This window comes from Scardinius erythrophthalmus (assembly GCF_964197995.2).
Source record: "Scardinius erythrophthalmus genome assembly, chromosome: 13".
Lineage (NCBI taxonomy): Eukaryota > Metazoa > Chordata > Actinopteri > Cypriniformes > Leuciscidae > Scardinius > Scardinius erythrophthalmus.
In genome coordinates, this window is record NC_138233.1 from 19,637,441 (window position 1) to 19,661,384 (window position 23,944).

General features: G+C 37.4%; 1 protein-coding gene across 2 annotated transcripts; it reads right to left on the reverse strand.

Moving 5' to 3' along the window:
• Positions 1 to 375: 375 nt before the first annotated feature.
• lnx2b (ligand of numb-protein X 2b) lies at positions 376 to 22,921 on the reverse strand. Of its 2 annotated transcripts, none has more exons than XM_081381876.1 (10): positions 22,652 to 22,921; positions 13,863 to 14,420; positions 12,291 to 12,484; positions 10,957 to 11,153; positions 7,913 to 8,311; positions 7,620 to 7,754; positions 4,798 to 4,972; positions 4,457 to 4,700; positions 3,212 to 3,370; positions 376 to 1,591 (listed from the first exon to the last, which is right to left on the reverse strand). In XM_081381876.1, the coding sequence occupies exons 2-10, from the start codon at positions 14,255 to 14,257 to the stop codon at positions 1,456 to 1,458; spliced, it is 2,034 nt and encodes a 677-aa protein (XP_081238002.1). In that variant the 5' UTR covers positions 14,258 to 14,420; positions 22,652 to 22,921; the 3' UTR covers positions 376 to 1,455. The 2 variants fall into 2 exon arrangements, with proteins under 2 accessions (XP_081238002.1, XP_081238003.1); XM_081381877.1 differs by lacking the exon at positions 22,652 to 22,921 and adding an exon at positions 15,304 to 15,444.
• Between the last annotated feature and the right edge of the window lie 1,023 nt (positions 22,922 to 23,944).

Below are 23,944 nucleotides of genomic sequence, written 5' to 3' on the forward strand. Positions count from 1 at the left end.
ATCTTCAAATAGACCGTCAGTTTATCATGACGACAATATAATATCATCTCACATAAAATTCAACAATGAACACCTCACACACGTCATTCATGTTATTCTTTCACAGTTGGCAACCTATTGCATTAATTTAGCCTGTCAGCAGGATTTAAAACGATTTAATCCTTGGTCCATAGTTCAAACTGTGCATGGCTGATTTATATCCTCCACAGGTTCCTTGTGTGACAGCACGTCGTTCGCTCGCCCTTCAAACTGCTCAGATCGTGTGATCCTCGACAGGGCAAAGCCAATGTTCTTGCCTGACGATCCCAGAGGAACTATAATGAATGATTTGAATGAAGAGTGAAATATGGGTGTTTAGCATTAACTCTTGAGTGACAGAATAAAATCTACACAGTATAAAGCCAAACAGGGTTAAAATGCACTGTAGAATAAGCCTCAGCAGATGGTACGCACATTTATATGAAATATTTGGAGATGTAAAAGTGCTAATAAAAATAACAGAATACAGTTGGAATCTATTGTGGATCAGTAAGAAGATTGAAAACAGCCACCGCCTAGAACAATGACGTAATAAAATAAAACAAAATATTTTATTCTGTCATCTTAATAACCCTTTCACATTGCTTTGCTAGTCCAAAGAACATACTTGAAATTCACTAAAATGCATTAAAAAGTAAAAGGGTTAAATGTACAGATATGAGATGAAAAAAAAAAAAAAGCATTCAAACAAACATTCTTCAGATGATGAAAGGCCAAAGATAACGAATGGCATTTTTGGTATACAGGCAATTAAGGCAGGTGTAGATAAGTGTGTTTGTACACATTTATATCCAAGGCACCTAAGAGATACATTCTTTAAAAAAATGTCAAGCCAAGCTGTGGTTTTAAAAAACAGTCCATACTATCACCCCAACAGCAACTATATAGTTTTACACTAGTGTAACTATTCTCACAACACAGTAAAAAGTGCCGTTAGAGCGGCCATCAACATAAGAATGTGATATGGTCCAACTCCAGGAAGTCAAAATAATTACTCATTTATTACCTAACTACTGACCACTTGATGTCAATCATAAACCATCTTAAAGATTATTACTGGTTATATATGGAAACAAGAAGTCTTTAAGTTCCATACTAAAATATACCCAAGCAAAGGGCATGATAAATATCCCAGTTAAAACTTATTTTTAAACAAGAAATCAAGCTTAAGTGTGGTTCACACTTCTTTCACCATCACAGCTCAACAGAAATCTTTGTGAAACACTAAATGCCTACAGTGGATTAAATATCAACCTTTCAGCTTGTTTTTAAATCTAGGTCAATGATTGTTCACACACTTCCCCAATATGCCACCATGTTCTTAAGAGAGGAGTGAAAACATCCCTTCTCCAATATTAGACTTATGCATGTATCTTGTGGTAGACCCAGTAACAGCAATAGAGTTCAGGCTAGTCTTTAAACCAGGCTGCCAGGCCAGGAGACCACGGTCAATGTGACTTTGTTCTTCTGCAGTTTCAGCATTGGGATCAATGAGGAGTTATTCATGCCAACTGTAGTGAGTCCATTCACAGCCACAATCTCATCACCACACCTGAAGGAGAGCATGAAAGAGTCTCAGTAAACAAAGCATTTTATTTTATAGACTTTTTGCACACAAGAATGTCTTTCATAATAACTTGTCAATAAACAACAATTAAATTACTTTTATTATTAAAATATCCAAAAAATTTAATTGAATCTACACTACCTTTTAAAAGTTTGTTTTTTGCTTATGCTCACTCAGGATGAGCATAAGTAAACAATACAGTAAAAACAGTAATATTGTCAAATATTATTACAATAAAAAATAACTTTTTGGATTATATTTCCACATGTAATTTATTCCTGTGATGGCAAGGTTTCATTTTTCATTACTCCAGTCACATGATCCTTCAGAAATCATTCTAATATAGTGATTTGGTGCTCAAGTAACAATTTCATTATTATTATATGTTGAAATCAGGGGCCAGTTGCATAAACATAGCCATTATGTTAAAACTGTGTCTTAAAGGGGTGGTTGAGTGTGATTTCACTTTTCTAACTTTAGTTAGTGTGTAATGTTGCTGTTTGAGCATAAACAACATCTGCAAAGTTACAACGCTCAAAGTTCAAAGCAAAGGAAGATATTTGATTTTAAAGAAAAGGACTACAACAAACGGCTGGTTGGGACTACATGACATTCCTCTCGGGTTAGTGACATCACTAACCCTAGAATTGACATAAACCCCGCCCCCGGGAACACGCAGTCCATGTTGAGAAGAGGAAAAGTTGTTGTATAAGAGTACATTTGTGAGTCAGCTCAAACTTTAGCATCCATCTTTTCACATGCAATACAAAGTCACTCTGTGTGCATCTCACAACAGTTCATATATGAGCAATTTATAGATTTATCATGACAGAATATCCTAATTGAAGATAGTTAACTCCACATCAGCAACATAAATTCATCCACTAACCATTCAGAGACGTCCTGTTGCATTCTACATGTTGTCACTTCTTCTTGAGTCTCTTCATCCTTATCTGACTCCGTTTAACATTAAAGGCAGAACAGTTTCTGTCATTTTAGTGTGTCTGCGTGAGGTAATAGCAGCTGCTAACAGACACGAGCTCTTGAAACCCCGCCCTCTGCAGCAGCTCATTTGCATTTAAAGAGCCAGGCACAAAACGATGCGTTTTTGCTCACCCTCAAAAAGTGACAACTTTAACTTGCTATATAAAAATATTTGTGGGGTATTTTGCGCTAAAACTTCACACACACACACTCTGGGGACACCATAGATATATTTTACATCTTGTGAAAAAGGCATTATACCACCCCTTTAAGAACTAGTATGATCAACTAGAAGTTAGTTAGGGGTAATCAGTCTTACTGTTCAGTGTCAAATTAGACCAATCTACGTTTTTATGTTACTGACTTAAAAAAATTATTAACAGTCTTAAAGAATAAAATTGGATGAATAACTTGTATGACTAGTCTTAACAGTTTATGCAACTGGCCACAGTTTTGCTGCTTCATATTTTTTGTGAGAACCATGATACATTTATTTTGGATTGTTTGGTAAATAGAAAACAACAATACAGCCTTGCTAAATAAAGTATTAATTTCTTTAAAAAACAAAAAAATTCAAATAAAACTGTACAAATGTTGTCGAAAGGAGGACGGGAGACTCACTTGAGCCTTCCATCAAAGTGAGCTGGAGTTCCAGGCACTATGGTCTTAATGAAGAAGGGCTGCTGGCCATGACTCTCCTCATATCCTCCCACGATACTGAAGCCCCAGCTCTCACTGTTGGTCTTCATTAGCATAATGTCACGACACCAGTGGATGTAGCTTGGATTAAAAGAAATGGTCAAATTATGAATTTTTCCACATTTAAGCCCATACAGCCATTAACTAAGCTAAAAGTTACAAAAGAGGACATCAAATTGAATATTGCACTTAATCATCGACATCACAACATAATAGTGAGCAAAAATAAATAAATTAAGGCCCACCCTAGGGATGCACCGATACCACTTTTTCCAGAATGAGTCCATATGAATCAGACTAGTTGGCTTTATTATTATAGCAAATAGATGTTTCCTTCAGTTATTTTCATGCCAAACACCTATAAAGAGACGACACCAACTCCTGCGAAGACTTCAGATGACGCAAACTCGTCAATTTTTTTTTCAAAATGTCATAATCATTTGTTAACAAACAAGTATTCATTACTTCAATTAGCTCATTGTTTCTGCATTAAATTATTACATTGTTTAAATTAATAAATTTTTAGCTAACTGTAATTTTGTATATGTACATTTCTGAAACACATAACTTAGACTTATCTCTGATAACAGAACACTAAATTTGTAATGTGGACTTCTATAAAGCTGCTTTGAAATGATGCGCGTTGTGAAAAGTGCTATACAAATAAATGTGAACTTAATCGAATTAATTATTGTACACTGTTAAAATGTATTGTACAAGCTTCTGTTACTGTTCTGATCTGTTCAATGTTCATTATATTGCTCCATCGTATATCTACAGAGGTATAGTAATCACATTATTTTTTCCTGTTTTCCTGTAATAATGTAGGGAACTAACTACGTTTTCTCTCCTTACAGTCAAGTAACATTAGTATTAATAGATGCATCATTTTACTTCCTTTGCAATTGAAATATCCGACAAAACTACAAACCTTTCAGCGATGTCTGTGAGAAATGAAAGCACACTCAATCCACTTAGTGTGCTTCACTTATCAGCACGAGCACAGCAACTATACAGGTGTAAATATTGAATTTATGCTCAATATTCTATTAATTGCTTTGATACATTTACTTCATAGACGTCTTTAATCTGCGTTATCGCAAATCTGTACAGTTTTTGGTATCGGAGCATTTGAATGATACCGTCCCACATTCCTAGCCCACCCACCTGGGAAGACCTAGCCAGCGCGTCCAGAGAGGAACCCAGTTAATGTCGTCCTCTTTGTGTCTCTCCAGTGTTTCCATGTCTTCTCTAGAACTGGATTCTCCATCTTGCTCCTCCTCGTCAGTGAAGGTTTGGATGACTCGCAGTGTTACTGTGTTCTGAGCCGTCTGAGCTTTTAGGACGGTCACCGCCTCATTGTAAGTCAGCTGGGTCAGGTCAATGCCATTTATACTCAGCAGTACATCACCTGAGCATGAGTAGCCATGAAAACACACAGTTAACACAAGCATTGTGCAAGACTCACAGAGAAATAAGCATTTATAAGGAGGCATGAGGAGAATGACCTGTTTTGACGGTGCCGTCTCTGTGCAGGCAGCCCACCGGCTGCACACTAGTGATGTAGACGGGCAAACGTCTGCGGCAGTCTCTGCCACCTGCGATGGTGATGCCTAGAGAGAGTCGAGGTTCCTTCTTTAGATTCACCGTCTTCTCTTGACTGGAGAAGCCACCTGGCGGCTCCTGAACCCACAATACAAATATAGTAAAAACAAATGTGTTAGTGTGGCTTTGTACAATTTTTACCTGTAGTTCAAATAATTAATAAATATAATGTACAGTACATTCAATTTAAAAGTTTATTCGGAAATACAGTAAAACTGTATTAATGTTGTCAAATATTATTACAATTTTAGAAATAACTTTTCCAGTCAAAATAACTATTTTAGTATATTTTAAAATGTAATTTACTCCTGTGATGCAAAGCTGAATTTTCAGCATCATTACTCCAGTCTTCAGTGTCACATGATCCTTCAGAAATTATTCAAATATGCTGATTTGCTTCACAAGAAACATTTCTTACATTATTATTATTAATGAAAACAGTTTAATAGTTTTGAGGAAACAGTGATTCATTTATTTATATTATTGAACTTTAATTTTAAATATTTGTTGTTTTACAAAAACAACTGTTTTACTGTCACTTTATCAATTTAATGAGTTTTGTGGAATAAAAATATTAATTTCTCTAAAAAAATTAATTAAATTCTTACTGACCCCTAACTTTTGAACAATAGTGAATATACAGTAATCGGACTATGACTGGCCTTGTATTGCGAGCATGCTCTAAAGGACAGAATTAATGTTTTAATCCTTCAAATGTTTTAGTAAGTATTGTGTCATGTATACTTTGACAAGCAGATGAAGTTCGCAGTAGCTTGATTATAACTGTGTATAATAGCAACTGAGTATGCCATACATTTCTGTACTTGAGGGTCGGCTGAAAAGTGAAAGTTTAAGACATGTGACTGACTCCTGTGGTGAAAACATTTGTAAAAACAAACATCCAAGATCCTGCTGCGAAGCAGAGAGATGTGTTAATGTGACGCGTTGCCATCGTAACTCATAGATTGTGGCAAAACGCTCTCCTTCAGCCATCTTCTCCCAGTCTCACTGGAGTCCTTAGACCTCCATATGGGGGAAGGGTAGCCTCTTCCTACCCAGCAGGGAGGCTCTTCCTCCCAGCATGAGCTCAAGCTTCAACTCCACAGGTGAAAGCTAACTGTCACCAGCTTTGATCCCCAGATACAAACAAACACAGTGGCTGCAGCAGTTTAGAGAGCAGCACCCTGGGCCTTTTGATCAGGGACGAGTCCTAGAGAGAGAGAGAGAGAGAGAGAGGGGGCATCTGCTTTCATCTCCCACTACCCAGCCTGTGTTTGCTGCCTCTGCCTTCAGCTGGTGAGGAAGTGTCACAAAAGCAGGGTGTGACTAGTCTCTGGGCGAAAAGTTACCTCGCACACACACATACGCAGACTTTGAGTACAGTAGCACAAACATTCAACCCATTCTGCATGTAACCATTTTGAAAATAAGTACGTAAAACTAGATCTACCATACAATTATTTTTAATGCTCTTTATAATTCTGGGTATTGTATAATAACATCAAGGTATAATAAACTACCCCATAATATGTGTAACATTGCAATACATATCATGAATTATGATATCTCCATGCATTGCATTGTATTAAATTGTGACACTCACTGTGAAATGTATGACACAGATTCAACATGTCAGAGAGACAGAACGAACCTATGTCATATTTCAATCTCTCTTGTATGGTTCGCTTTCATTTTGTACAGTGTTACATCTAAAAAGTAATTTAAGTGTAGAATATTTCATTTTGTACATATATATATGAAGAGTTCATATGCAAAAGCCTCTAAATGCCATCTGAAATTTTCTTCTAGAATGATCATTTTTATAAAGCTTGTATATTTAAGTTCAGTAATTTCACTTAAATGACAATTCATAGGTAATTTTCATTGACATTTAAGTGAAATTAATGAACTTAAATATATGAGCTTCATAAAAATCATCATTCTAGAAGAAAATTTTAGATGGCATTTAGAGGCTTTTGCATCTGAACTCTTCATATATATATATATATATATATATATATATATATTATATATATATATATATATATATATATATATATATATATATATATATGTATATATATGTGTATATATATATATATGTGTATATATAGCCGTTCAACAGTTCGGGTTCAGTAAGATTTTTGTTGTTGTTGAAAGATTAAAAAATATATATTCAAATGTATAAGTGAAGTGAAATTATATTTCAAATAAATGAAAATTCTTTCTATTCAAAGAATCCTGAAAAAAAATGTAGTATGGTCTCCACAAAATATGAAGCAGCACAACTGTTTTCAACATCGATAATAATAAGAAATGTGTCCTGAGCACAAAATCAGCATATTAGAATGATTTCTGAAGGATCATGTGACACTGAAGACTGGATTAATGATGCTGAAAAATCAGCTTTGCCATCACAGGAATAAATCACATTTGAAAATATATCCAAAAAGAAAAGTTATTTGGAATTGTAATAATATTTCACAATAGTATTGTTCTTATTTACTGTATTTCTGATCAAATAAAATGTAGTCTTGGTGAGCATGAGAGACTTCTTTCAAAAACGTTTATACAGTGGAGGCAGGACAGAAAATAATAGGAAGTGAAAAGGGGAATGGGATTGGGAGCGAGTAAACTCAAACTTGCGTCGCCCAAATAAGCTTAACGCTAGGCCACAGCTTCGACTAGTCGTGCCTTTTAACTTGTGACCATTTGCACTTTTTACCTTCATGTATTCGGAGCGTCGTTTGAAGTATTGCGGTTCGGGGACTCTCCTGGCCCCTCGGCTCTGTCCTTCACCACCCTCCTCGGAGAGATCAGGAAGTCTCATTACTACGAAGTTTACGCGCATTTCACTTGCCTGCCACATACACAGAGAGCACAACAATCCCTTACATTTACTATAAAACCTGAAATCCTATATATATAAACCTATTGTTTAAAAGTAACCTCATTATTAGTAGCATTAGATTGAGAAATCCACTTTTTCCTCACTAAAGTGATTCTGTCACTCTGTACCTGTATGATCTGAGCTGCACTCTCCGGGGTGCCATGTCTCAGGTCCTGTCCGTTGATGCCTAGCACTTTGTCGTTGTTCCTAAGTTTGCCATCTTTGGCAGCCAGTCCTCCAGGCAGCAGGTCCAGGATGAAGACTCCTGGCTCCTCAGACTTACGGATGAGTTTGATTCCTAACGGCTCAGAGCGCTCACGCTTTACCAGGGTGACCTGGATGACGGTGCCGTGGTTCTGGTTGGGATTGGGAGACTGCGATGGAGAAGCTGAGGGCTGAGCGAGATGATCGGGCCGGGGCTTGAAGCCCTTCTCCTGCATGACAGTTAGCCTGAGGCGGGAACATGACTGCCGAAGCACAGCAATGGCACGACTGTGGGGAATGGATGCCAAACTGACATCATTTGCCTGCAAAGATCACACTGTTAGTTTGAGTCTAACAGAAGTAACGGCAGATCATTTCTTCCACATTGTTATGTACATTCGAGTAAAGCAGGTTATTGAAAAAATGAAGGGTGAGGACTTCGGTTATTGACTGGATGGTGGCAGACCTACAGGTGCTGGTCATAAAATTAGAATATCATCAAAAAGTTGATTTATTTCAAGAATTTAACTTAACAGGTGAAACTAATATATTATATAGACTCATTACATGCAAAGTGAGATATTTCAAGCCTTTATTTGTTATAATTTTGATGATTATGGCTTACAGCTTATGAAACCCACAAAATCAAAATCCCAGAAAATTAGAATATTACATGAAATCACACAGTAATTACACAATAATTTGGTTAACAGGTTTTGGTTCTTTTGGCAGTGTGGGCAGGTGCAAATCCTGCTGGAAAATGAAGTCTATTAATTACATACATTTAGAAAATAGATAGGATGATTTCCCATTTCCTGCTGACTCTAAATACACTATTTTAGGTCCACTAAAAAAATGATTTAGAAGTAATAAGCTATTTTCTCTCACGTGTTTGACCCTCACTTTTAAACACTCTGTTTTGACAGGTCACAGGTGTGCCGCATTCAAGACTTGGAACACCTTCTGCTATGATAGGGTAATTGTTTTGAATATTAAAATATTTTTAAACGTCCCCGCCATTGCATGTGTGGAATTATTTAGAAAACTTCCGATGTTGAAAAATATCTCGTTATATAGTTGAAACATTTTCCAACCATGTGAAACATTATGCATATTACATAAACTTTATTTGCCACATCCAAAGTTCATAAATACTTGGAGTTAGCACAGTTCTCGTTGACAGGATAACTTACGGCATTTTGTGTAAACAGAACTATGATTGACTACCTGTGATAGTACAATCTTTTGTCGCACTGTCATTAAATAAAATGAACACGTGTTGTACTGTTTTACTGATGACAAAACAAGATGTCGCTCACTGAAGATTTTATTCAGGATTACAGCGAATGGCTTTGATCAAAACAATAACAAAAGTGTTCGCTACGTGTTTTCTTCCATATCCAGTGTTATACCAAATTATGTGACCGTACACAATAGTAGTAATGGTAGGGTTAGGATTGGGATTAGGATTAGGATTAGGATTATCTTAATGCAGCACCTACTAGGGTCACATAATTCGGCACAACACCGGGGACCCCCAGCATTAAATAAAGCATTAAAGTATTTATACAAATACTCAATACATATCAAACAATCTGTAACAGACAAAGCAATAGTGACACATGGCAAAAAAATATTGTTACTCACACTTGTGTGTTGTGACATTACTGTCGAATCCAATACAGTAGTCAATGCATAATCTTTTATTTTCAGGTTCTCTAAAAAGCCTGCGGCAAACGAATCCACAGTAAAAACAACCAGACAAACCAACAAAGTTTCTTATTGACACGATCTGGAATGCAGTCTGTCGTCGTACTATTCCGTCATAATGTGACAAAATCTAAAACGAGTTGTTTTGGCAGCTTAGTTTCAATAGTTTTTGGACTAACAAGGAAGTTTTGAGTTTTGAAACCCAATGACCTCTTACATGTCAAAAGATGAATGAAAATTTGATTTCTCAATTAATGACCCCTTTAAGATCCAACAAGTACGTCTTATTCTCTTGAAAGAACACCATATTAATAGATGCTAAAATAATGCTGTTTTTTATGCTTCAAAGCCTTCCTGCCTAAGGCTTGGAACAGCCCTTTGAGATAATCAATGCCGTGTTGAACCAGAAGGGGAAAAGAGAGATTCCATTTCAAGAAATAAGATATGCAAGTCATCCACAGATCTCTTTACAAGCCATAGCTCCCTAAAAACAGTCAAAGGAGCTCCGGCTTGGGATACAGATCATCCTAGGGCTGTCAGTTGGCCTAATTTAAATTTCCATATATATGATCTCAGAGAAGACAAGATGAGCTGGAGGCATTCATTCAAACTCAAGGTTGAATATGAATGCGCCATGCTGGTTTCCTTTACTAAGGCATTGCATTCCCGGACTACTAGGGGAAGAAATTCTAGGAGAGCGTAGGATTGTGGGAACAAGAATGTAATTTGCTGAACTGAACTGACTTGTAATTGAGAAGCATTACTGTGTAACTTAGCTTTTTAAAGGTGCCTTCAGTAGTTTGGTTTTAAATGAAAAAGTCTTACAAAAACAAATGCATTTGTGAAGTCATCTGAATGGTGTACAATTACATGAGATGAAGACTGTATTCAATAGTTTTCTATAAAAAAAAGTCACGTCCCTCAATGTATTTCGCTATGTCAAAATGACATGAAATGGTGTTTCACTAAATATCGGAGAGAAATCGTGTGCTACTAACTATACATATTTTGATACACTTCCTATGACAATTTACGAACTGTTACATTTTAACAGCCAGTGAAAAAAAAAAAAGATCCCGCTTTCCGGACATTGGGACATCTGCAATTTAAACACAATGACGCTGGGGTATGTACACTGACAACATGAGAACTGGATGGAACGACAAATTCTGAGAGATAGAACCTGAGGACATCTAATGGGTTTAATTCCATAGATATTGATAACCTAAATGGTGTGGCAAGTTGAGATATGCCTCACCTCTAGAATATGATCTCCAGGAGCCAGCTTGCCATCTCGAGCAGCCAGTGAATCACGCACAATCTCCTGAATGACGATGTTGCCCAAGGGTGTGTCCTTCCCTCCCACTATACGCAAGCCCAAATCCTCTTCTGTATCCTCTCGTAACAGCTCCACCACAGTCGCCTCTGCCACAAGACTGGACCTCAGGGGGGTGTCTGGGAAACCAACAGACCATCAAGAACACGATTTAGTGAACAAATGCTTACAACTACTAAATATTGCAATATATAGCAGTCACTCATGCAGTTTGTTTATGACTGCTTTGGAATGAGTCATTTATCTAAGGAAGCACACAAATGTATGATGTCATATTCCCAAGAGATAATGAGATAGTTGCTAGGTAACTTTATGACTAACAGAATTTCCATTAATTCAGAAGACAGGTCCAGATTCCCTCCAGGTGTTTTAGAGCTTTAAGCAGACAAAAGTTGGAGTGAATCTCCATGAGTATACATGTTCTCAGACAGTGACAATGGTTGGTTTTAATGACATAATGTATTTCACTGGAATATTAATAACATCCTGACACTCCTCAGCCATCTACTCAAGAGAAAGGGCCACATGAAAGATACCCTCTGTTTTGGTTTACCCAAAAGTAAACACAGCTGCAAATCAATTTCCTCTGTTTTTCACCGTCAGTGCTACACTCTTCTCACCTTTCCTCCTGAGCTACCACAAATCAAAAATGACCGTAAAAAAACAACAACAAAAAACACCAAGAATGAGCTTTATTCTTTTTTACGTCTAATCCTTACCAGGTGGTGTCCCGAACAGAGAAAACAGAGATATTATAAAAATATTATTTATGTAGAGATACAGCAATATTACATTTCTAGCCGTTGCAGATAAGCCAATATTTATTTCCATGTGATAACGGATAAATGGATAGCTGACATAAAATTTCGATCAAATGCTTTAAAATGCTATATAAAATCAAAAGTGGATATTTATTGTGAGGTTTCCTAAAGATTACATTTAACAGTGTTAATAAATAAGTGTCAATAAAGATTAACTTTAAGTGAGCATTAGTAGACAGCTAATCTACATGAAGGGAAATGAGCATAAACAATTAAATATCCAATACTGACAAACACAAATTAATAATAAATAAAAACAAATCTGTAATTTTGTTTGATAATTGTTTTGGTGCCAATATTCCTAAAAAAATTATGTAAATACTCCTAATTTTAATTACACTTGGAATTACACATGGATCAGCTAACGCTATTTACAGGGTTTTGTAATAATACTTGATGGACAGGGTACAAGAAAAACAGAAAGTGATGCTATACCTTCTTCACTCTCCTCAAAGGCTGGGTTGACCAGTCCAGGTTCTGAGGGTCCACTGAGTTGAGCTGTGCGTGCAATTGTTGGGGTAGATTTGGCGTCAGCTAAATCTCCATCTGATTTGCTTCCTTTAAACTCATTCCAGGAAGGTCTCTTTTTTCTCTCCGCCTCCTCCCTGAGTCGTTTGAAGGCAGGACATCTGAAAAAGAGGGAAGTGGAGCACAGTGAAAGAGAGAGAACTTCAGCATCATTACTCAGTGGCCTGCCATTAATTAACCTACAAGACATTCCTTACCAGATGGCAGCCACAGTAACTAAAAATATCCTAAACATGCACCAATGCTGACTACTGATGTGGATCTGCCATATTCAGGAGTCAGCAGAAAACAGCAGCGAAAAAAACTAATCAATGCTTATTGTTTCAGTGCAAAGCTACATAGCGTTTATCTATTAGTTTAGATGAACATGCTTAGGGAGTGGGAATTCTCAGTACAGAAACAAGAGGAGCTATACAGATGAAGAGATGAAGAGGCTTTTCTGCTGCATTGCAGGGATGGTATTGGTCAAAAAATGAGCAGAATCAGGTCTAGCCTGGGTTTCACCATGTCAACACCTCCCTTCCCATCAAAACAGCTGCGCTCTCTCTCTGTTTACATTGGGCCGTTCCTACCCACGTGAATTATAAGCCAAACAACCTTTAGTCCATGCTATTACATCACAGAAGATAAGTATGATACAATGGCAAAAGAAAACCCATGTAAGGGAGATGAACGCTGAGGCACAGGGTCATACTAGTGTTCCATTAATGCCAAAGTCATGGATTTTATTCTCAGGAAGTTTTTTTTCTTGTTTGCATACCATATCATCAACTATGGCTTTGCATTAGGTGGAACAACCTTTAAATAAATTCTATCTCTCTATCTATCTATCTATCTATCTATCTATCTCTCTATCTCTCTATCTCTCTATCTCTCTATCTATCTATCTATCTATCTATCTATCTATCTATCTATCTATCTATCTATCTTACATTCAGTCTTATAGGACTGTGAAAAGGAACTATAAGTTAGTACAAGGGAAAGTTGTGAGAGGGGATGAACTCTTAATACTACTTAATTCCAATAACTAAACGGGCACAAATTAAATATGTCAACTCCCATGTGTTCCTGGCAGATGGTGAACAGGATGAGCTATCTGCAGACATTCTATAGTAATCACTCATGTGATTCCTAATTAACTCCATTATGTAAAAGAGTCACCCAGTTCTTTCGGGAGTTCAGCCTTCTAGTCAGTCATACGGTCCACTTGCGTCTATTCTTTAATCCTGTTCAGCTCTCTTAAATCTCTCTGTTCACATGAAACCTGGATAAGTGGAATTCCACAAATTTTTGAGCAGCTCCCTTAATCGCAACAGAAATAACATGTGCATATCCACAGACTCTTCATAACTGATTTAATTTCACTTCTACAGAATGATATCCGCATTATCTCTGTCTTCATCTCTTCCAGTGTGCCTTGGTGCCTTAGCGATATGTAAACATTTCATTCCATTTCAAAAAGTCGTGGCACGCACTAACCTGTTGTGCAGATGGGGCTGCAGCTCACAGCGTTGCATGCTCAGCTGGCACTCGCTGCGGAACGGGCACAGCACAGCCAGTTTGTCCAGCAGGTTACGCACCAGCAGGCTGGAGGCTCGGCACTGCTGTAGCTGAAGCCTCTGGCGGTCGACTGGACAGAAGTCTTGGTCGTGCAGGAAGTTGCTGAGGCACTGGAAGCAGTATGTGTGTCCGCATGGCGTGTCCATGGGCTGCAACAGAGGCTGCAGGCAGATGTGGCACACCAGCTCGTCATCCACTTCATCCTGATATTCAAACAGGTGACTGTCATGCCCTTCATGACACTGTCCACATTCCTTACACACCCGCGCCCACGTTATGCCACCCGCCAGTGGAGCCGCCTTGGGCTCCATCATGGCCTGAAGAAGTTAATCTGGACGTCCACAGGGCTGGAGAGCTTCTGCCTCTTTTTTTTTCAGCTTGCAAACTCTACATCAGATTCATCAGATGAGAAGCAATCAAATATTTCCAATCCAGTAAGAGTACAAACTGCGAGCTGCTTCATCTACACCCAAGTTTCTGTTGGAAAAGAGAACAAAGAAAAACTGAAGCTCACGTCTGGCATTCTTTTTTTGGCTCATGCCGGCTGGACAGGAAATGACATGAATCCACTTAACAGCAACAATATGGGGAGAGGGCTGCAGCTGTATCCTTTCCACGAGTTTCCTCCTCAATAGCAATCTGAGTTTGGCTAACTAACACTATTTAAGTCATTAAACCGGGTAAGCACTGTGAAATGACAGGAGGGCAACAGTCAAAACTCACCTACTAGGTCGAACAAAGAAGCTGCTCTAAAAAGGAGTAAGAACTGAAAATTAATAGTGTAAAAATGACAAGCTTTTCGGTAATGACTTCTGCATGCCCGAACTGCAGTGGACGACTTCCCTCTGTGAGCCACATAATCTCGGCTAAATCCATCTACAATGAATGTTTGTTTTGTAACCTTAAATACAACACACATTTATGTGGTGTGACTCCCTGAATCCTTAAAGATATTTATGAATGAATATGAATATTCGTAAAAAAAAAAAACTTTTTTACTTGTTTACACCACGTGACATTTTTTAAGTAAAAAAAAAATAAAAAATGGTAGACTATTTCGAAACCAACATAAATACAAAGAAGTTGGTGCATGTGTTTTAAATTAAATCTTTTATCATGGACACTCTTATGTGTCAGTTTCAGACCGTTATAATAATAATAATAATATAAAAAGCATCTCCTTTAGAATACCATAAATATATGATAATTATACTACACCAAAAATTCCTATTCTATAAAAACAATTAATAGCACAATGCAATGACACAATTAACAACCGGCACTTCAAAGGATGAGCAAAACAAACACACTGTCCGCCATTAATGTGAGGTAGTAAATCTCAATCATTATTCCAACCCACCTCAGATGACAGCGCAGTTACACTCCCCAGAGCCACTGCATGAAAAAAAGAAACTCAAGCCCAACAGCTGCGCTGGCCGCCTGCACCGACTGAAACCAGAGCCCGTCATCTCAACTAGGGACAGAGTGTGTTTGTGCGTGTGAGTGTGTGTATGCAAGGACATGCAGTTAAAGGGGAGCTCAACAGACTGGAGAGAAACGTTCAGAATGTGTCGACCCAGGAGGAGGGGTTGAGAGCGTGCATTTGTGTGTGCGTGTGTGTGTGTGTGTGTGTGTGTGAGAGAGAGAGAGAGAGAGAGATGGAGGATGAGGGGGAGTGTAGAATGCTGATGTGGTACTCGTGCAGGCAGAGCATTCTAAGAACCAAACTCAACCTCTGGCCAACTACACAGTGTGTTATATGTGTGTGTGTGTGTGTGTGTGTGTGTGTGTGTGTGTGTTGTCCGAGGTCAAGCAGGACATATTTCTCTCTCACTGCCCTTCTTCCTATTTTACTAATAACTGAATAGACATATCCCTGTGAACATAATAATCCACACAAAATCAGTTATTCACAACCTCAAAATTATAATCCTCACCACTACATTTAAATACTAAGTGGCAATTCTAGTAAAACATATGTATTACTTTAAAGCTAGATAAAATACTTAACAGATATTAGATATATCAGTCAATATTGTATATTTAAAGGGATAGTTCACCCCAAAATGAAAATTTTGACATTTATCACCCTCATTGTTTCAAACCTGTGTGAGTTTCTTTCTTCTGTTCACAGAATTTATTTTAAAGAATGTTGGTAACCAGACATATGATGGAACCCATTGACTTCCATAGTAGGAAAAAAAGATACTATGAAAGTCAATGGGTGCTGTCAACTGTATGGTTACCAACATTCTTTAAAATAAAGATTTTTCTAGTCGAGTAGTAGTCGTTCATTTAAGCGATTAGTCAGCTACTCGCACGTGTATATTAATAAGCCTTTTAAATCATAATAATGAGCCTTTAATTGCACATACATATATATATATATATATATATATATATATATATATATATATATATATATATATATATATATATATATATATATATATATATATATATATATATATATATATATATATAAAATGCCACAGTGCACAGTCAAAAGTAATGATTATGAATGTGTTGTGAAAAAACAGCAAGGAGACTGTCTAAATTTCTTAAATTATTGATAACGTTTTCTGTCTTTTCGGCTGCAGAGATTAAGTCGCCGATTCTGACTCGTCATCTCCGCAGTGGTGGACACGCCTATATGCACGTTTCATACGGATAACCTAATCTAAGAATATTTGTTTTCCACTTGAAGTGGTTGACAAATCGCTTTACATTTCAAGCTTTCTATAGATATATTTCTCATGTCTGTGTGAGGCAAGTATACACTGTTTTTTTTTTTTTTTTTTTTTTACACGCTCAAATTTACAGAGACCGAGACGACAGAAAGTGCCTCCTTTTTGTTTTCTTTCTTTTACAAAAGCACAATGTTTTGTTGTTATTGTGAGTTTACACAAATAAAAGTAGACATTTTAGTTTCGAATCTATATGACCAAAAATGACGGAGTATTTTAAGTTGTTTCCTCTGTTATCAGGAAAAAAATGCAAGTGATCACACCAGAACCTCCAAATCACAGAGATGCCAATTCGCACGGGACTAATATTATCACAGGACCTTGGTGTTCCGCGAAATATGGTAAGTCATTTGCGGGGGAATTTTTACTTTACAAATTACAGACATGGCCGATTCACACGGGATTAAGATCACAGACAACCTCCGCAATTATCACAAATGACTAGAGATCACCAGGTAATACTAATCCAGTGCGAATTGGGCAGCGTCTTCTAGTCGACTAACAATTAGTCGAATATTAGGGGGCAGCCCTACTTTATAATACCTTCTTTTGTGTTCAACAGAATAAAGAAACTCATACAAGTTTGGAATAACTTGAGGGTGAGTAAGAAATAACAAAATCTTAATTTTTGGGTGAACTATCCCTTTATGACCTTTCCCATCATCTAAAGCTTAATTTTTAAAAACACTTTATAATTTAAGTGATGTTGGGTGACGTCACTTCTTGTTGACGTTCGAAGTATTGTCAAACAAAACGGAGGCTAGCTCAACCCTCCATCCTCCTCATCCCGTCCCCTCCCCCTCCCCCTCCCCCTCCCTTCCGTGCGTTCCTTCACCTTTTACCCTCTTCTTTGCTATTTGTTCATCAGAACGTTGTCTCTTTGGGCATGTGTCAGCCATATAAAAATTCAAGAGAATATCATTCTAACGTTAGTCATTGTCTCTAGGACATTCTCTCCTCTAGCTAACTTCCCTCTTCGTTCTACTCTCTCCTCCAGTCCCCACACCCCCCTTCATATGCACGCACACTAAACCCCCAACCCCCACCGCCAAATCATTCTTGTTGGTTATTGGAACACAGTTTGTTATGTTTCGTGGTGCAGGTTGGCCAGGTTTGTTTTTGTTGCCGTTTGTGGAGCCTGGGCTGTCTACAGAGACTGCGTTTTTTTACAGTGTGTTCAGGGGACAGGCAGCTAGCAGATAGTGAGGAGATGTTTGCTGTATGTGACAGAAAAAGTTTCAGCCTAAAAATGTATGACATCGCTTAAGAGCACCTTTAATAAAATAACTTTAACACTATTAAATGTAATCTTTAGCAAATACCTAAATGAATAGCAATTTTAATACTGTATATTATTTTATTTTTTTTACATAAAAAAATGTAATGTTTGCACGACAACGATGTACTAAAAACTGAAAAGTTTTTCCTTTGCGTTTTTCGCTTACAAACGACAACATTGTCAAAACGATCCCCATTCACATGGATCTGCAAAAACAATTAAACACGCTGTAATATTCTGACAGGCCAGCAGTTGTTTTCCAGATTCGCATTTTTGTAGTTTACATGGAGACAATAAGGTCTCGGTTTCAAAAACATGCACTTTGAGACCCGTTTTCAAAAGTTAGCATTTTCAGGCTACCAAAACGCATTTGTCATGTAAATGAATGGCCAAATGCATAAAAAGTTTTCCTATTCCCCCCCCTCGTTTTATGAAAATGGTGTTGTGTAAAAACAGCCCCATAGAATAGGAGTGCACAGAAAAAACAGTGCTGTAAGATCATCACTCACCTAGGATCTTATTATTACTTGTTTATTATATGTAGTACTTTTATTGTGGTGTTTTATTGTAGTAGTTCTTATGTTCAGTTAAATCACTTGTTTGAAACGTTTCTTGGACCCTTGGTTAATTATGGCTTGAAGACATTAATACATGTAGAATACGTAACGCTTCCTTTTTTCCTCATGTATCGGCTGCACATCTTGCACATGAGCCGCACGCAACTCAAAAAACAGAGCAAAACTATGAACTCTAATGATAACCTTGCTTAATCGACCATCGCTAATAATTTAATTGATCAAACTAATTGACAATTAATCAACCGTTGATTAATCATTAGCATCCCAATTGTTATTGTTATCGGTTTAACTGTATCTGCCATAATTTTCATATTGGTGCAGCCCTGCTGTTGCATGTTTAATAATACGATGCACCGTGGAAAAATACCGACTGATGCTTGCCAGTGTGAAATGAATCGCCACAATGCCAGGGGTGGGCTAGGCTGTTGCTATGGTATTCTGAATTGTAGCAATTGAATATAGCAAGGTTTGGGCCATATCAGTGCAAATCTATGATTTCGTTGCCCATTTTTTAAATTCGCCCAGTAATTAACAGCAGCCTTGATAAACATTCTATATCATAAAACCCTGAACCTTGTGGTATAGTGATGTGTTTTGTTTAAATTGGTTCCACACTTGTTCACTGAAGCCGTGACCCTGGTTAAGATAGATGGACTCACCCCAGCCTCATGGGAGTATCTTACACACTGGAAACAAGCAGCTAGCCAATCTCTCCTGTCCTGTAATGATGTAGAGTTTGTGAACCTCTCAAGGCTGAACTCCACAACAAAACTCGAAACCTAAGTTCACATACCTCCCTGAGTACACAGTTTGTCACTTACCTGTTGGTCTACTGAACAGTCACGTGAACTGTTTCAAAGTCCATAGTGTTTCCAGATGTTAAGATTACCTTTGTGCTGATATCATAATAAATGGACTATTCCTGTCCACCGCCTACAGAACAAATGGTAAATCAAAGAAAATGTGAACACCCAGTCTGAAAAGCTCTCACCTACACAACTCAACCAGGGGCCATGAATCATTCCCTCAGACACACCCTCACAGAATGAATCCAAGGGCAATGGCACAGCTCCGACAGAATGACTTAATTTGGAAAGTATGAAAATACACTGATATATAGTCACCTGGAGTTTTTTTTTATTGTCCTTCAAGCCAATAGGAGCAAGTAAGAAGGGTGATTAAACATTGCCTACTCTAACCATTAAAAGGGATAGTTCACCCCAAAGTGAAAATTCTGTCATTAATTACCCACCTTCATGTCGTTCCAAACCGTAAGACTTTTTCAACTTTGGAACACAAATGAAGATCTTTGACGAAATCTGAGAGCTTTCTGTCCCTCCGTTGACACCTACACAACTACCACTTTGACACTTCAAAAAGTTTATAAAAAGATCATAAAACTAACCCATATGAATTGAATGGTTTAGTCCAAATTTTCTGAAGGGACACAATCACTTTTTATAATGAACAGATTGAATTTAGGCTTTTATTCACATATAAACATTCAACAACTCGCACATCAGTTGTGGTAAACAAGATAAAGCATGTTCGCTTGATGTGCGAGAACCAATGAGGTTCATTCTTGTTTGTTACGCAGAACGTTTGAGCTTCTGCGAGAACCAAAGAGGTTTGTTCTCGCGTGCCAAGCAGGTTCAGTTAAGCTTCTGTTAAAGGGGTCATATGATGGTTCTAAAAAGAACATTATTTTGTGTATTTGGTTTCATGCAATGTGTTTGCGGTAAAAAAAAAAAAGTAATTATTTTACAAATACCGTACATTATTGTACCCGTCTTTCTGAAACGCGTTGATTTTTACAAAGCTCATCGTTCTGAAAAGCATGGTGTGCTCTGATTGGCCAGCGATCCAGTGCATTGTGATTAGCCCGAATACCTTAAGCGTGTGACGGAAATGTCACGTCCCTTACCATATTTGGAACATCAGCTCCCAAAGCAATAATGACAGGTGATAATGTCGGTATTACAGAATCTGATCCGGAAAATGCAGATGGCCAAGCTGATCAATCAACTTTGCCAGCACGACTGGACTAGAACGTATCAAATTGGTTTTATTCATTAGGAACACATAATGATTACAATGACTTATACAGTATTTTACGCGTTGCGCAAAAATACAGTATAATACTCTACGGGTATCATAGAGTAAAATACTTATAATTTAAGTATACTTATAATCTAACATTTATACTAGTAAAATACTCTACGGGTGGAGAACACTGTGTAAACATAAAACCATGTCAGCATTTGTAATCGTAGAAACGACATACAAGCGCTACTCTATACTGCTCAAAACTCGCGTTTAAATAGTCAGTAGCAAATTATTAAAATATGAAAACATAGCCTACTTACAGGCTGTGTCTGTGAGTCAGAAGCGGCAGAATGTACTTGCTAAGATGGAATTGCCCCACTTTTTAGAAGCAACAATTAGTACAGCGAGAATAAAAGTTGCGCCGCCTTTCTTTGCATATACATTTGGGCGGTGTTCAGAAACTCTGCCCCCACATACTGACGAAGATTTGTAGGGGCGTGTTTGAATTAAGCATTTTAGGAACACGTGGCAGAGCCTGAACTTTTACAAAGAATACCTTTTTGCGTTTGACACTTTGTAACTCTGCAGATCTTATACATGCACAAACAGCTACATAGGCTAACACTCTACAGAAAAAGGAAAACAAGAAATTGCATCATATGACCCCTTTAATGTTTGCTGATCAATGTTTAAATGGGAATAAAAGCCTAAATTAAATCTGTTCATCATATAAAGCGATCGTGTCTCTTCAGAAAATTTGGACTTAACCGCTCAATTCATATGGATTAGTTTTATTATCTCATCTTTATGAACTTTTTTTAATTGTCAAAGTGGTAGTTGTGTAGCTGTCAATGGAGGGACAGAAAGCTCTTAGATTTCATCAAAGATCTTAATAAGTGTTCTGAAGATGAATTAAAGTATTAGAGGGGAACGACATGAGGGTGAGTAATTAATGAAAGAATTTTCATTCATTTTTGGGGGAACTAAGCCTTTAATGCATGCACTAAATCAACATTTCAAGGCTTAAAGAGGCAGTTCATTCAAAATGAAAACTGTTTCCTCATTTACTCCCATCATGCCATAACAAAAATCTTTTTTTTTTTTATGGGAAACAAAGGAAAAAGGAAAGAAGGCATAGGGACTGACTGACAGCTTCAGTCACCATTCACTTTCATTGCATCTGCATGCTGTCAACATCTTATTCTTTACTATATGTAATAAAGTCATACGGTACATGACTTAAGTAACACTAGGAAGAGTAAATGATGGCAGAATTTTGATTTCAGTACAAATGATCCATTAAATGTTGGACCAGATGTGTAGAACACAAGACATCAACCTTCTCTTCTTTAAGAAACAAACAAACAAACTAACTAAAAAAAGGGTGCACCAGTACCAAACAACCAGCAGAATAGGACAGACAGCACAACGTGAATCATTTGTTTGCCTTTAAAAGTCTGTTTAAGTTATGAAAGGAGACTCCACCTTCTGGAGGGGGGTCACTTCCCCCGTTTTATAGAGTCAACTGATAGGCTATTGGTATTAACAGCACGCTTTAAAGCACACATTTTGTTTTACTTTAATACCAAATATCATCCGAAATAAAATAGTATCTGACTTTTCTAACCTTCTGAAATTGGCCTTCGTGGTCTGACCCACACGTTGCAGGTAGATGACACACGAGAAAGAAGCCATAAATCATTCATCAATCAGCTGGCATGAGATTCTGATGGTAACCTGGACAACCGAGTGCCCTTGAATTAACGCTAGCCTACGTGTTGGGTAAAGAAACAATTCAAATAAAACTGAACATATGTTTCTCTACGTAATTCAGCATAGTAACCTTTATCTTAACAACGTACACAACCTCCTAAACATGTCCGAGGTAACGTTATGTCAGAAGCGGTGTAGTGATCGCTTTGCTATTCTTTAACCTTCAATGATTCACATTCAATGGTAATAAATCAACAGAGTACAGAAGTTAAACAAATATTGTGAGATTATGTAAGAAAAGAGACGCGTAGGATATTTCGCGCTCAAGACCGAAACTCGTCTTACCTGTGCGGATTTTCCGGAAGTAATAAAACAAAGACGCGGTCGAAATATTAAAACATAAACCGTTGTGACTTAGTCTAAAATCCAAAATATGAATATCTCATCATTTACATTCCCATGTTCTGATAACTGGACACCACGCCAGGTATTATTAAACCGAAGGCGACACAACCATCGTGAGTTTCAGTCAAACAAGTCGGATCTGACGCTTCTTTCACAGGAAGGGGATAAATTCACCTTTGGACTCAGCGCGAGCGCGAGGCGTGCAGGTGCAGAGGTGTGTGACGCTGGGAAATACTTAATCAGTCAAAAATGTGCAGTTAAGATAATTCTTAAACGGTGTTTATAATGTTTATATCCTACTGGACAGAAAGGCACATTTCAGTTTGCCTCAGTGTAGGAAAATGTAACATTAAGAAAATAATCAAACCATTGTTTTGGCCAAAGATTTGGTTTAGTAGCCTAGGTGGGACAATGTGTGCAAATTTACCAATGTACAATATACAAAACAGTAGCTACAATATACTAAAACGCACGACAACTTATAAACAGTCTCATTTAAAGCGATTTGACACTTATGACAAACAGTAGCCCTGGGGCCAGTTCAACATTTCAGCTAAAAACTTTTAGTTGTATAGTTGATACTTATCTGAATGTTTTCCATCTAGTTGTATTGCACTTTACTAAATAGCTATAGCAAAATATGACTTTAAATTTTATTTTAAATTTAATTTATAAATCAAAAGAGTCTCTCATGTACTCAAATTATCAATGGATTATGTGGCTTTCTCAGAGATTTGATTAATCTGCAGGACCATTTTATTTGTCTTCTGCATTACTGCAGCTAATGATATTGTGCATTCTCAAAATATTTTGACAATAGTGTTAATGTTTTGTGTCAGCAATTCATTAGCGGCTGTGAGAATAGCTGAAGCACTCATTTTTTCAAATGTTAAGTGTCCTCATTCAAACAATTCATGTGTATAATTGTTTTATGGGTGCATAATTAACAAATTAATTGCAATGACCTTTGCTATATTCTCTGAGCGGTTTTCATCAACCATAACAACCCAGCAGGAGTATATCTCAAATGAAACCTTTCATAATAACTATAATTTTAAGTGAATAGCTTCTGCGTGTTAATTCTTCTCTCCTACAAGAAATCCGAGAGAGTGGAAAAAAGTCTCCCTAAATGATGTCCAATAAAGTAATAATTCTTTGTTTGTGATCCTGCCAGTTAAAAGGTCTTTGACACTCAGACAGTGTCGGCCTCTACCCCCTGCAGGATGCAAGGGA